Source organism: Apodemus sylvaticus, chromosome 14 (assembly GCF_947179515.1).
Source record: "Apodemus sylvaticus chromosome 14, mApoSyl1.1, whole genome shotgun sequence".
Lineage (NCBI taxonomy): Eukaryota > Metazoa > Chordata > Mammalia > Rodentia > Muridae > Apodemus > Apodemus sylvaticus.
The window spans coordinates 80,620,555-80,636,485 of NC_067485.1; the positions used below are offsets into that span (position 1 = coordinate 80,620,555).

At 39.6% G+C, this 15,931-nt stretch overlaps 1 protein-coding gene across 1 annotated transcript in view; it reads left to right on the plus strand.

The window, feature by feature from the left end:
• The first annotated feature begins 2,875 nt into the window (after nt 1-2,875).
• Nucleotides 2,876-15,931, plus strand: part of LOC127664606 (ankyrin repeat domain-containing protein 26-like) — a 50,321-nt gene continuing 37,265 nt past the window's right edge. The window contains exons 1-4 of the mRNA XM_052156647.1: nt 2,876-3,123; nt 11,567-11,681; nt 11,833-12,006; nt 13,412-13,515. Of these exons, the coding sequence (XP_052012607.1) occupies nt 2,876-3,123; nt 11,567-11,681; nt 11,833-12,006; nt 13,412-13,515 (641 nt within the window). The remainder of the gene's footprint in view (nt 3,124-11,566; nt 11,682-11,832; nt 12,007-13,411; nt 13,516-15,931) is intronic.

The window sequence follows — 15,931 nt, forward strand, 5'->3', positions numbered from 1 at the left end:
AAGCACCTTAGTCTTTGAGCATTGGCAGTCTGAGAGCAACAGTTTCGCCTTCTCCCTCAGTCAGAGATAAGACAGTGTGCTGGGGTTGTAGCTCTCTGCTACATCACAGTTGTGGGGCAAGTACCATCTGTTGCATAGATTTGTTTTAAATTATCTTATAATTAATCATTAGAGCTGAAAAATTTTTAAAAAGATTTATGTGTCTGTCTTTGTGAGTTTGTGCCATGTGTATACATGTGTCTATGGAGGCCAGAAGAGGACATCAAATCCCCTAGAACTGCAGTAACAGGCAGTTTTGAGACATCTGACATGGGATGGGTACAAGGAGCCAAAGAGGAGTGAGTGCTTTAAAATACCGAGTCATCTTGCTGGGCCAAGAAATAATGCTTTTAAGTCATCTCTCAGGACTTCAGTGATTTACCTTTGTAGAATAGGACCATTCCTGATGGGAATATCTATTGATTTCATGAAGTGTAAATATTAAAATTTGTTTGCCTAGAATATGTGTGTAGCCAGTCATTGGCAAGATGCCTATGTTTGCCTGAGTGGTAGGTGATAAAAATGTGGAATTGGCATTCTTATTTATGTGTTCTCATTGACAATCTGTGAAATAAAGCCATATCAGTAGAGGTGTTTTCAGGATATGCAATAGGTAAAAAGCTGCTTCAGTGTCTTCTGTGTATGCACTGATGAATACCATATCAAAGCCTCAAGAAAAAGAACGCTACATTCACACCTTTTGTGTATTATAAGATGGTGTCTGCACACCAGCCTTGCTGTGTGCTGCTTCTGACCTTGGGCAGGATGCTGTACCTGCTTCCTCTTGGAATGATGCAGTCTGCAAGACTCGTGTTTCAGCATGCTGTGCCTAAGAATGGCCACAAATAAACATTAGTTTCCATTCCTTTTTTAAAAAGATAAAATATGGAGATCCTAATGACTTTTAATAAATGCAAAATATGCAGGGTTTAATAGCTTTTGGTAAGTATAAACTATGGATATTTTAATAGCTTTATTGGGTTCCATTTTCCAAAAAATACAGTTCAGCATGGAGCTGCTGCCCTGCATATCAGTCAGTTTCAGATGTAGAAGATATCAGAGGGATATTGTGTGTGTGTGTGTGTGTGTGTGTGTGTGTGTGTGTGTGTGTGAGAGAGAGAGAGAGAGAGAGAGAGAGAGAGAGAGAGAGAGAGAGAGAGAGAGAGAGAGAGAGAGAGTGTAGAGTGTCAGGCAGGCTGTCAGGCCTCCGCCAACTGGCCTTTTGTTTGAACTTTTAATATTTTCTATAACTGTGTATGATGTTGGGGTGGGGTGTGTATCTGGGTGTCAGAGGACAATGGTGCAGAGTAAGGTCTCTCCTTCTACCTTCAAGACTCCTGCGGATAGGCCACAGGTCACCAGAATTACAAAGCCACTTCCTTTATCCCCAAGCCCAATCTGGGCTTGTCTTATGTCCGCTCCCAGGAAACTGTTTCTGTGTCCATCTCTGACTTGTGGGATGTGCCAGGCCCATCTAGGACACCAGAATACTGTCCACAGTCATCTTGGCTGTTTTTCTTGTGGGACCTGAGGATGATCTTGGCCCTTGAATCTCGATTGGCTGAAATCTGAGAACCTCAGACTGTGAGCCTCTAGATTTTAATGGCTGCTTCTATTTCTTTAGGGGTTACAGAACTATTTAATTTGTTTCCCTGATTTAACTCTGGTAAGTATCTATCTAGAAAATCATCCATATCCTTAAGATTTTCTAAATTGTTGGAGAAGATGCTTTTCCAGTAAGACCTAATGACTTTTACGTTTCCTCGGGACCTGTTCTTAGGTTTCCCTTTTCATTTCTGATTTTGTTAGTGTGGATATTGTCTCTCTGATGTTTATTTAGTTTGGATAAGGTTTTGTCTATCTTGTTGATTTTCTAAAAGAACCAGCTCTTGGCTTGGCTGATTCATTGTCCTGTTGTCTTTGTTCCTAATGAATTGATTTCAGTCCTGAGTTTGATTATTTTCAGTGTCTACTCTTGGGTGTTTGCTTCTTTTTTCTAGAACTTTAAATATAGGTGTATATTTAAATTTTTATTATGAGAAATCTACTTTTTTTTAATGAACATACTTAGGGCTATGACCTTTCCTCTTAGCACTGATTTCATTGTGTTTCATAGAATTTGGTATGTTGTGCCTTCACTTGTATTTAATTTACAAAGGCTTTGATGCCTTTCTTTATTTCTTCTTTGACCTACTGTCCATGAAGTAGAGAGGAAGAAAAAAATATATTGCTCTTGTCCCTACTTCTGATGTCACCAAAATCATCTTCCTTGCCTGGTGACTCCAGCCAAATCCCCATAGATCATAGTGGGGGATCAGTGGATATTTTCCTTGGAGATGAAGGCAAACAGAGGGCAGGTTGACGGACATGTTTTAGGAAAGTGTTCTTGGAGACTAAACTAGTGCAGGCTTGAGGAGGCTCCAAGGAAGTCTTGGCCTATCAGATCGAAGACCATGATAAGTTCAGCTAGTAAAGCTAATTTCCCAGATCAGGTCCTGTGCATGCAAAGCAGGCATGCTGAGAACCTCTATAACAGCTGTTGGACCTCGGCTTTCCCATTGGTCAGAGTGCGCATGCCTGTGTTTAGATGCGTTGCTTGGCAACAGTTGGATAGAAGTCAGTTGACAGGAGTACCTGTTCTGGCTGGACTCTTTCCTACTGAGCTTGCCTGTGGGTGCTTTGTCCTGGTCTTGCTGGCAGTGGTGACAAGACTCACTTGCAGATCTATATCAGTGTGTTGGTTCTGAGGGTGGCCAAGAGCCAAGAGGGAGGGGAGGGGTCGGGGTGACTTGGGGTGACTGGGGTGACTCGGGGTGGGTGGGTGGGGCGCTCCACCATGAGCTCCTCGTGTTGCTGGAATCGAAGGCCATCTTCCCCTGGATCCTCCACCGGCCAGAGGGAGTCCTTCACAGGCCATGGGAGGCCATGTCAGAGTGGTACTGGCCTCTCTTCTGCCAGAGAGATCAAAAGCTACAAAGCCTTCAGCAAGATCCACAAGGCTGCTACCCGGGGTGATGTTGCCACAGTAGAGCGAAGACTCATACTTAGGAAAAATGACATCAATGACCGAGACAGCAATGACAGGTGTCTGGGGCTGGGGATCAGGGGAAAGGGGCAGGCTGGGAGGCAGGTGGAGAAAGAAATGTGTCAGCTTCCCTAAGTGGCCCAGTGTCTAGGAGTAGGAGGAACTGCCAATGTTCGCAGGGCTACTGACTAGTATGCTGACCTTTGTCGCTGAGATTTCATGGTAATCTCAGTGCTTGGCAGTTATTCCAATGCTCTGGGAAGTGGGGTGGGGGAAGGGCAGAAGGCCCTGCTGACCTAGAGCTGTTCACCACAAAAAGCCCCTGGTTCTTGAATTCATTAATGTTGTTGTATCCAGACCTCCTCTTTTCTGTGACTGATGTACCTGTTTCTCTCCCAGGCACTATAGTAGGTTGGCCTCATTTTCATCCACATGTCCTTCAGTTTATTATATACACAAATAAATAGACATAATCATTTTAGTTGCAGTTTGCTGAAAATAAGATACAGACTGTGTATCTTTCAAATATGGGTTTTCTTTCCATTTATGCAAGTTTTCCTTAAAGAGGTTTCATGGCTGGAGTCATAATAGTGAGCAGGAAAATATAACTTTAAAAGTGAAAAGCTGTCCATTTAATTTGATATTGGCAGTTGGTTTGTTGCATGTTGATTTGATTATGTTTGGGTATGGGCCTTGAATTCCTGATCACTTCAATATTTTTAACATGAAGGGGTGATAAATTTTGTCAAATGTATTTTCAGAATCTATTGAAATGACCATTAATATTTTCTTTGACTTTCTTATATAGTTATTGAATTTTCATATATTGAACCAACCTTGCATCCCTGGGATGAAGCCTACTTGGTCATGCTGAATGATGACTTTGATGTGTTCTTAGATTCGGTTTACTAGTATTTTATTGAGTACTTTTTCATTGATGATCATAAGTCAAATTGATCTAATGTTCTCTTTCTTTCTTTGCGTCCTTGTTTCATTTATGTATCAGAATAATTTTGGCTCTACAGAATTAATTAGGTAGTGTTCTTTCTGTGTTAATTTTGTGGAATAGTCTGAAGAGTGTTGGCATTAACTTTTCTTTGAAGGTCTGATAGAATTCTGCCCAGAAGCCATCTGGCCTTAGGCTGTTTTTGTTTGCCAGTTTTTTAATGACATCTTCTATTTCCTTAGGAGATATGGGCCTGTTTAGTTAGTTTACATGCTCTTGATTTAACTTTAGTATGTAGTATCTGTTTAGAAAAATCATCCATATCATTTAGATGTTCCAGTTTTGTTGTGTATAGGCTTTTGCAGTATGATATGATCAGTTTTTATGGTGTTTTTATTAGATATTTTCTTTATTTACATTTCAATGTTAGCCCCTTTCCTGGTTTCCCCTCTGAAAACACCCCACCCAAATCCCCTCTTCCCCTGCTCACCAACACACCCACTCCTGCTTCCCTGTCCTGAAATTCCCCTATTCTTGGGCATCTAGCCTTCTAAGGACTAAGGGCCTCTCCTCCCTTTGATGTCCAATAAGGACATTCTCTGCTACATATTCAGGTAGAGCCATGGGTCCCTCAATGTGTAGTCCTTGATTAATAGTTTAGTCCCTGGAAGGTCTGTGGGGGTAGTGGTTGGTTAATATTGCTGTTCCTACTATGGGGCAGGAATCTCCTCTCAAGCTCCATTGGGGAATTTATGTTTAATCCAATGGTTGGCTAAGAGCACCAACCTGTATTTGTCAGGTGCTGGCAGAGACTCTCAGTACACAGCTATATCAGGCTCCTGTCAGCAAGTGCTTGTTGGCATCCACAATAGTGTCTCTGAATGGCCTTTCCTTCAGTCTCTGCTCCACAATTTGTCTCTCTGTATCTCCTACCATGGGTATTTTGTTCCCCTTTAAGAAGGACCAAAGTATCCACACTTTTGTCTTCTATCTTCTTGGGCTTCATTTTGTCTGTTAATTGCACATTGGGTATTCTAAGCTTCTGGGCTTAAGCTTCTAAGCTTATCAGTGAGTGCATGCAATGTGTGTTATTTTGTAATTGGGTTACCTCACTCAGGATGATATTTTCTACTTCTATCTATCTGCCTAAGAATTTCATGAATTCATTGTTTTTAATAGCTGAATAGTACTCCATTTTATAAATGTACCACATTTTCGGTATCCATTACTGTGTTGAGGTACATCTGGGTTCTTTTCAGCTTCTGGCTATTATAAATAAGGCTGCTATGAACATAGTGGGCATGTATCCTTATTATTTCTACTTCCATTTTTAGGTCCTGGATGGTTTTGTTCACTTCTTCACTTGTTTGTTAGTTTTTTCCTATAATTCTTTAAGGGATTTTTGTGTTTCTTCTTTAAGGGCTTCTACCTATTTACCCGTGTTCCCCGGCATGTCTTTATGGGAGTTATTCATGTCAATCTTGAAGTCCTCTATCAGCATCATGAGCTGAGACTTTAAATCCAAATCTTGTTTTTGCAGTGTGCTGAGTATCCAGGACTGGGGTCAGATAATGCCATATCGACTTGGTTTCTGTTGGTCATATTCTTGTGTTTGCATTTTGCCATATTGTTATCTCTCAAGTTAGCTGGTCTTGCTGTCTATGACTGTGGTTTGTATGTCTGCAAGCCTGTGTCAGTACTCCTGGGAGACCAGTTCTCTCTCTGGGGGAATTTAGGTCTGGAGAATTGTGGTACAGGTTTAACTCATGGGTAGAGACAGAAACCAGAATGATTCTGTCCATAGTTGATCCTTGGTTCCTGTGTCCTGATGGCTTTGAGCAGGCCGCTCTTTGGCCAGGAATTTGAAGAAAAGTAGTGGTCTTACCTGTTAACTCAGGTGGGTAGGCACTCCTAGGAGATTGGTTCTCTATTGCTGGGATTTGTGGATGTAGCTCTGTGGCCCAGGATCAGCTCTGGGCACAGACAGAAATCAGAAGACACCTGTCCTAGGCTGCCCCTAGGATCTTGTGTTGTAAGGGTTTCAGGCAGGCTCCTCTGAGCAGCATGGGTGGTCATACATGTGTCCCCAGTCATGTCTACACTTTTGGGAGTCTAGCTATCTCCCTGTGTCACCTGGGTATGGAACGCTATGGCAAAGGATGATCTGTTGATTTTTTGAATTTCCTCACTTTCTGTTTTTATGTCTCCCTTTTCATTTGGGTGCTGTCTCTGGGCCCTTTTGATAGCTTGGCTAGGTGTTTTTCTATCTTTTTGATTTTCTAAAAGAACCAGCTCTTGGTTTTGTTGATTATTTGTAACATTCAGACAGGGCTAATATTCAAAATATATAAAGAACTCAAGAAGCTAACCACCAAAAAAAAAAAAAAAAAAAACAACCTAAACAAAAACAAACAACCTAAGTGAGGATGCTTCAATCCTACCTGTGAAGCAGAAGAAAGCATTCATGTGAGGTAAAGAACTAAACAGAATTCACAACAAAGATATCTCAAATGGCCAAGAAGAACTAACAGAAATGTTCAAATTCCTTAGTGATCAGGGAAATGCACATCAAAATGACCCTAAGATATTATAGTATACCAATCCGAATCGCTAAGATCAAAAACTCTTGTGACAGCACACATTGGTGAGGATGTAGACAGAGAGGAGCACTCCTCCATTGCTATGTGATGGCATACTGGTACAACAGCTTTGGAAATAAATCTGGAGGATCCTCAGAAAATCGTAAATATATCTACCTGAAGACCCAGCTATACCACTCTTGAGCACATATCCAAAAGATGCCCCACTTTTGGGCATGTGTTCCACTACGTTCATAATGGCCTTTTTGTGATAGCTGGAAGTTGGAAACTTGTGGTTTATTTACAAAATTTACAAAATTTACTTACTTAGCTATTAAGAATGAGAACCTCTTGAGTTTTATAGGTACTTGCACGTACATGGAACTAGACATTATCCTACTGGATGAATTAACTCTGACCAAAAAGGACATGTATGGTATGTATTCACTAATAAATGGATATTAGCCAAAAAATGTACAGAATCCCCAGGATATAATCCTCAGAACTCAAGAATCTTAACAAGATAAGGGCCTAAGTGAGGGTGCTTCAATCCCACCTGTGAAGCAGAAGAAAGCATTCATATGGGGCAGAGAGAGGGAGAGACCTGGGTGGGAGAGGGGAGAAGGGAAAAGGGAACATGATCAGGTATTGTAGGTTGGGGTTGGGGGGAAGAAGACAGAAGCCCTGAGGGCTAGCAGAAAGAATGGAAAGAATTAATATGAGGAGGTAGGAGTGGGAAGTACTCCATTAATTTACCAGAGACCTGGGAGACAGGAGCCCAGCATGGCTGCTTTGTGAGAGGCACAGCAGCTGAGTCAGATGCAGATATTTACACCCAACCAATGAACAGGAGGAGCTGAGGGCCTCTGTGGTGGAATTAGAATAAAGCTGGAAGAAGCTGAGGAGGAGTAATACTTCATAGGAAGACCAGCAGTCTAACCTGGTCTCATCTGATCTGGACCCCCAAGATCTCTCAGGTTCTGAGCCACCAACAATACACCAACTGATATGAAGCCCCTGACACATATTTACCTTTCATTGTGCTGGGTAAATGCCTAATTTTGTAAGTCCATATATGAATACCAGCAGTTTGAAAATCGAAATGGTATATTCAATCCAACTTTATTCTCTCTTATGGAGAGAGTACAATATATAATATTGTATATATTATTCATTGGCCATTGTGAAACTCATATTTCTGGTACAATTTGGATTTTATCCGTAAAATCAATTACTCATCATGAAACTTAAGTTTAAGGCTTAAAGTTCTAGCTTATAGTTCATTATAATGGGGAAATCAGAGACATGATCTGGTCATACCACATCCACAGTCAAGAAAGGAATGAAACAAAACCACCCAGTGTCTTCTTTTTATTGATTTTTTATTGGTTGTTTTATTTATGTGCATTTCAAATGTTATCCCCCTTCTCAGTGTTTCCTCCACAACTCCCTTATCCAACTCCCTCCCCTTCTTCTCTGAGGGTGCTCCCCCAGCCACCCACCCACTCCTGCCTCACAGTCCTGCCATTCCACTACGCTTGGCTATCTAATCTCGACAGAACCAAGGGCTTCTCCTTCCTTTGATAGCAATCCTCTGCTACATGTGCAGCTGGAGCCATGGGTCCTTCGATGTATAAGGGACAAAGATATGGGGAGAGACCAGAGGAAAAGCCATACCAAGACAGTCTCCACCTAGGGATCCATACCATCTACAGACACTAAACCCAGATATTTGCTAATTTAACATTTGTTGACAGGGGCCTCATTTATCTATCCTCCTGACAGTCTCTGCCAGAGCTTGACCAATACAGATGGTGAAGCTCTCAGCCAAGCATCAGAACACAGTGGTCTCCATTAGGTTAGGGGAAGAACTCACTGGAAGACACACACACACACACACACACGACATATAAACACCCTCATACGACCCTGCTATACCACTCCTGGGCATATATCCAGAGGATTCCCCGGCATGCAATAAGGACACATGCTCCACTATGTTCATAGCAGCCTTATTTATAATAGCCAGAAGCTGGAAAGAACCTGGATGGCCCTCAATGGAGGAATGGATACAGAAAATGTGGTATATTTATACAATGGAATACTACTCAGCAATTAAAAACAATGGATTCATGAAATTTTTAGGCAAATGGTTGGAACTGGAAAATATCATCATAAGTGAGGTAAACCAGTCACAAAAGAAAACACATGGAATACAATCACTGAGAAGTGGATATTAATTAGCTCAGAAGCTCTGAATACTCAAGGTACAATTAGCATACCAAATGATTCCCAAGAAGAAGGAAGGAGAGGGCCCTTTCATGGAAAGGCTTGATCCAGCATTGTAGGGGAGGACCAGGACAGAGAAATGGGAGGGGGTGATTGGGGAATAGGTGGAGAGAAAAGAGCTTATGGGACATATAGGTAGGGGACAATGGGAAAGGGGAAAGCATTTGGAATGTAAACAAAGAATATAGAAAATAAAAAATAAACACCCTCATACACACTCAAAAACTCACACACACACGAAAATAATTTCAGTCCAAAGAATCAGACTAGAGTAGTACCAAATACTAAAGTAAAGGTTTGCAGTTAAGTTCATGTATTCTTTTGTTAATGTAATTTCCTCACATTATGGGAAGAGAATGATTACAGTGAAGTTATTAATTTATATCTCATATGACTTGCTAATAAAACAACTGTAAGTGCAGTCTTACTGATTTCTTGATTTATGTTTGTGAGTGATAATAAGATTGTTAATTAAATTTATTAAAATGCCCACAAATTTAAATATAAATGAATTCCTAAACTTTATTCTTTTTACTCAGTAGTTCACCAAATCACTTTGTTTCTCTTATTAAGCACACTCATTCTATGGGCTGTAAATGCCTCTCATCCTTAATGTGTGCAGATTTTCCTGTGCTGAGTAGAAAGTCTAGAGATATAGTACATTCAAACAATGTAACACCAGACAGATATTAAAAACAATGACTTCTTGAAATCTGAAGGCAATGGCTAAATCTAGAAAATAGCATCCTGAGTGAGGTTTCTCAGTCATAAAAGACCACACATGGTGTGTGTACTCACTGATCAGTGATATTAGGCAAAGAGCATGGAATACCCACGATACAGCTCATGGAACACATGAAGCTCAAGAGGAATGAAGACCAAAGAGGATAGATACTTCAGTCCTACTTAGAAGGGGGGTCTCAAGTCCACTAGAAACTTGACCTATTTATTTTTAAATAGCATTTCTGAAATTAGGAAGTTGTAACAAGTAACTACTTTGAAGAATTATGCCCTGTCTAAAACTATTATCAATTAATTGAAATATTAGCCAAGTGAAAGTTCTCATTTCTTCACATTGTACAAATCAAAATAATGAAAAAATTATCCTCATTTTAGTCCTGGTATTTCTTTTGCCAAAGATTTAGAAATTAACAAAATAGTTTCAGATATAATTTGCTGTTGTCATATTTTTTCACATTTTGAATATTTAAATATTATAACTAGAACTCCCAGAATTCTTTTGAATATATCACATATGATTTACTGTAAGCACAGTTGGTTATGGTTCCTGCACACTTTATGAATTATGTAATCTAAAACCTGCTATCAGGTAAAGCGTAATACATCAGGAGTTATAATTCATATCCTAATGTAAAGTTCTCAAAGTGTGAGAAGAACAGGGTCATAAGCCAACCAGAGTGTGTTCACTTGTGTAGTCATGTACCAGTGGTCTACAGTGAGAAGATTGCAAGTTAGCAGCTCCTGAGACACATTGTGAATTCAAGACCAGCCTGAATTCTGTAACAAGACTATGCCTCAAAGAAAAACATCCAAACATCTGATTGCTGAGCAATTTCATGGTAGAAAAAGCTGTAAATCCTTTGCATGATGTTTTTCAATAATCCTACTATGACTTGTGAGATGAGCTTATTTTGATTCCCTTTTTATTGATGAGGGTCTTGGGTATGCAGAGAATAAAGCAGTGAGTAGCTACAGAGTTCAAAGAAGGAGACAAATCCAAATTGAGAGTTCTAATTTAGAAAGGTTACTTTGGCCAACTGTGCTGCACAGTTTATGTCAACTTGACACAAGCAAAAGTCATCTGAGAGGAGGGAAGGTCAACTGAAAAATTTCTCCATAAGATCTGGTTGTAGGCAATCTTCTAGGGCATTTTCTTAATTGGTGATTGATGGTGTAGGACCCTGCCCATTGTGGGTGATGCCATCCCTGGGCTGGTGGTTCTGGTTTCCACAAGAACTCAGTCTCAGGAAGAGATGGAGAACAGGCTAGTAAGCAGCACTCCTCCATGGCTTACCATAATCAGCTCCTGCCTACAGGTTTCTCCCTGTTTGAGTTTCTAACCTCACAGCTTTTACAGATGAACTGTTTTCTGGAACTGTGTGTGATATAAGCCCATTCATCCCCAAGCTGTCTTGATCATGATGTTTCATCACATAATGGAAATCCTAAATATGACAGCTTGGTACTAGCTTAGAGGGGCAGTGCTATGACATAGGTGACCATTTTTTGGGGTGGGGTGGGGAGGATTTTGGAAGGACATTGGAATATTGTGCAAGAAATACCACTGAGTTTTCAATGCTTGCTGAGCTGTTCTTTAGGAGCTTCCTAATTAAGAAGGTTGAAGGTAATTCCGGAGATGGAGGCCTGGCTTGGGAAGCTTCAGAGGAATGATGAAAGATTCTATCAGGGCCATTTCTATTTTCCTCTCCATGTTGCTTTGGTTATGTTGTTTCATTGCAACAATGGAAAAGTATTTAACATATTGGGTGTTCAACTCAGTGATAGCATCCTTGCCTCCCATACAGAAATATATATGTCATGATTCCAATATTGGAGGCAAAAACATTTCTTTGAATTGGATGCCCAAAGTTAGTGAGAATTACATGAACAACTGTGGCTTTTGACCTAGTTTTGTAAAAAATTCTTAAAAAGTTTTCATTTTCACAGAACTATTCTGCACTATGCCTGTGCATACGGCCATCCCAATGTAGTTGCCCTCCTGATAGAGTGGAATTGTGACATTGATCTCCGTGACAGTGACAACAGAACAGCACTAATTAAGGTAGAAAGCAGCCAACAGTTTCAGTGTGACACATATTGGATGGGAATTCTTGGAATAAACATGATCTCAGATATATGCAAATAATTAGTGAAACCTATGACATTTTTGCTTTTCTCATCTTTCCAATCTGTTTCTTGATCCAATGCCCCAGGCTTCACAGTTCAAGCACGAACAATGTGTGGCTATGTTATTAGAACACGGTGCTGACCCAAATGCTATGGACAATACTGGGAGCACCGCACTGCACTATGCTGTTTGGCATAACAGCACCTCAATGACAGCCAAACTGCTGGCACACAATGCCGACTTCAGTATAAAAAATGAGGTAAAGAAGACACAGCTTTGATTTACAGATTATTTCCTACATACTTTAAAATATTACATTGGGATCCTGATACAGCTTTGACCTAAGAATCTCTCAAACGCTAAATGTAATAAATGGATTTTATAAGACTTATCTAGATGAGCCAGCTTTGATGGGAGCTCCTTCTTCCCAAGCTTTCCTTCCCCCAAAACACTGCATGATCTCTCTCCTTTACTCTTCTGAGGAACAATCTAAAGAGAATTATTACCTCCATCCACAGCAATTCTGAAGAAATTTGCAATTTCCTTCAGGGTACTCTCTTAATTGTAGCCTTTTGGGAATCATGTTGTCTTATACTTCCAATATATCAGATAAACAAACTTCAATAAGATACAAGGTTTCTATATTATAAGTGTCTAAATTATGAATCTTTCTGTCAGTTTACTCCACATGGTATCTATCTCAGCATGTCAGTTCATTTCATAGATCTCTAATATCATGGGCCTTTCAGTTGTAATTAGGTAACCACAGAGTTGATTTGTCCCTTAGTTCATGAGACAGAATGTTGTACAGTCAAGGATGGCCTTGAACTTTTTATGTAATGAGGATGACATAAAACTTGTATATTCCTGGACCTCTGAAGTGATGGACTTTTGGTAATTCACCACTGTGCCTGACCTATAAAACCTCATATTTCACTTTGATATTCATTTCCAATGAAATACTTATTTCAGTGAAATAAAGCAAGTGTTGGAGAAGTTATTCAGGGGTGTTGTCCATTTACTACATTTTATGCTGATTGTCATTACAGCTTTATTATGAAGAACTTGCAAGGAGAAAAGCCTAATTCCACAAATTTAAATCATCGTAGAAAAGTTTTCAGTATTTTCCTTGAGAGATTACTTAAATTGCAACTCTAGCACAGGGCATAATATAATCCTTCATATTCTCCCAGAATATCAAGTCTAACATGAATTTCATGTTCATTTGTTATAGAAATAGTATTAACATTAGGGCAATATGTCCAGTATGGAAAAAATACTGTGACATGCCATCCTTTCTACACTGTGCTTTTGTAGCAAATATTCTCTGCCTCAGTGACTTGGAGTTCATGACATTTCAGAAGCATTTGCATTCCCACAGGCTCTGGAAGAAACTATTTAGACTCTACTCATGGTATCAGGAACCCATGGCAGACATTCTTTTTCACATGGTTCACTAAGATTTAAGTTATGAATTAAATGAGATAGGTATCAAAGGTACTCTGATGGCTTATGAAGAATGGATCTGTGTGAGAGCACTGTGTGTGAGAGTGTCAAGGATGTAGGTAACTGCACCTCAGACTATGTGAGCTCTACTGTGTCTTCCACATGATTGTCTGTTGATAAATAGGTTCTCAGAGTTAAAAGTTATTATTGTTTTATAGGATAGCTTTACACCACTTACACTGGCTCGAATGAAAAATGACAACCTGGCAAAACTTTTAGAAGACCAGAAAGAAAAGATAAAGGAACTTGATGAATTAGAAAGGTGAGGTTATTAATTCTTTTATTTTTTATATTTTTATGGGATTCTATAGTGTGTACCATCCCTGAAGCCCTGTTGCTGGAGTTTCTAATCCTATTAAATAGGTATAAACCCCCACATCATATAGATATTGTAATTATAAGCTGTATTCCTAGATTGGGCAGTTCTAGCACTGTACTAACTTATTCACAAGGTGTGAGAGTCCTTGCTTCTTGAGGTTTCTCCTGGCCAGGAGCTCCTGATTCATGGTGTCATCTCCTCTCTTCCTCCTCTTCCTCCATCCTCCCTTCTCCCTCACCTTCCTCTTGTCCTCCTACCTAACTTGCCCCAGTATTGAGTCTCCCTTCCTACCTTTCTCCTTCACTGCCCATTCACTGACTTAGCCTTTTTGTAAGTATAGATTTTGAAGTTTATGTTTTAATATTTCATTAAAAATTGAGATCTTAAACATTTATTTTTAAAAATATGTCTCTTATATTAATTTCTTTAAAAATGCTATATTAAATGAAAGTACATTTTGAAAAAAATTTCTTCCCTTCAGTGACTGGTTTCTTCAAATATTTTCATTATCTTTGCTAGTGAATCCCTAAAATTCTCAACATTCACAAGTTTGGCAAATGGGGATTGCCTTAAAACTTGATCAGCCTCAGTTAGTAAATAAGACAGTAAACAGGGCAGCCACAGACAAGACTACATAGAAACTCAAGTCTGTCTTCACACACATGCTCACACGCATACACATACACACACACACACACACACATACATACACACATACACTTGTATGTCTGCAATTACCCAGTCATGCATATTCAACACATGTAAATACACCCATGTGTGCCCCCCCCACACACACACATACACACACTCTATTGGTCATTGAACCTATCTTTATTTCAATAATGTGTGCCTTAATAGGTTGTATAAGTTGAGCATTTAAATATGAAAACTATTAGAGAAACATATTTAGTCCTGCTAAAAAAGAAGCAGGACTCTGCTTTTCCTCCAAGTATTTCTACTTCATTGTAGTCACATAGGAAGTTTTTAGTGTTTTCTAATTTATGTGGACTGGAATTAGTAGGTCATATATAGAAAAGCTGAATGCAGTTTGTAAATTTCATGTTTTGATAAACCCTATAGCTCCCCTAGAAAAATAACATATCCATTTATTCTTTTTTTTCACATTTTTTATTCGATATATTTTTTATTTACATTTCAAATGATTTCCCCTTTTCTAGCCCCTGACTCCCCAAAAGTCCCATAAGCCCCCTTCTCTCCCCCTGTCCTCCCTCCCACCCCTTCCCACTTCCCCGTTCTGGTTTTGCCAAATACTGCTTCACTGAGTCTTTCCAGAACAAGGGGCCACTCCTCCTTTCTTCTTGTACCTCATTTGATGTGTGGATTATGTTTTGGTACAACCACTCTGGAAATCAGTCTGGCGGTTCCTCCAAAAACTGGGCTCCTCACTTCCAGAAGATCGTGCTATACCACTCCTGGGCATATACCCAGAGGATTCCCCACCATGTAATTAGGGGAGGGAATACTATGTTCATAGCAGCCCTATTTATAATTGCCAGATGCTGGAAAGAACCCACATATCCATTTATTCTTAAATTTCCTATACTTTATCTTGCAGTTTGTTTCAACTGTTTCATGGGGCTCACTGTACCCTTTTGAGACCAAATGAAGGCATGAGTGCTTTTTAGATGCATGCTTGATTTGAAATGATGATGGCTAATTCTATGCTGCAAAGCTTAGTTCTGCACCAATGACAGGGATGGGTTTCAGACCATTTTCAGTTCAGGTATCAAAATTATGTGAGTCAGTAACTGGATACTAGTGCAGCCTACAGATGGTGATTTTGGAAAAGTTTTAGTCTTCCCTTCGGCCAGTGGACAGACAAGGGTTCCAGGCACCCTCCTGTTTCTGTCTCCCCTGTGCTGGATTTCTAGTGCACACCAGACCACCACATTTGGCTATGTTTTGTCCCCTACAACTTCTGACAAATCAAACTGAGAGCCTCACACTTGCAACTTAGGGACTTAAAAACTGAACAGTTGTGTGAGTCCATGTCTTTTTAGATTTTGAAAATAAAAGTGATTTCTACAAGATTCCTCAGCACTGAAGATGCTGTGGTAAGAGAAACTGGGAATTTGGGCTGTGAGATACTTTCTCAAGTAAAACTAGTTGAAAATGTCACATGATTAGGTATAATTTTTACTAAAGTGGGATGGTAATTTATTGTCATCTTCTATTATTTCGTTTAAATCTACTTGAAGATGAAAAGTTATTTTCATAGTGTAGTATGAAATAAATTATGATTCTAGAATTTCTGAGTATGAATTCAAATCTGTCACATATTCACATGGTCTTTTCTATGTTTCTCAAAATTATCTGACATATATTGGAATTAAAACAA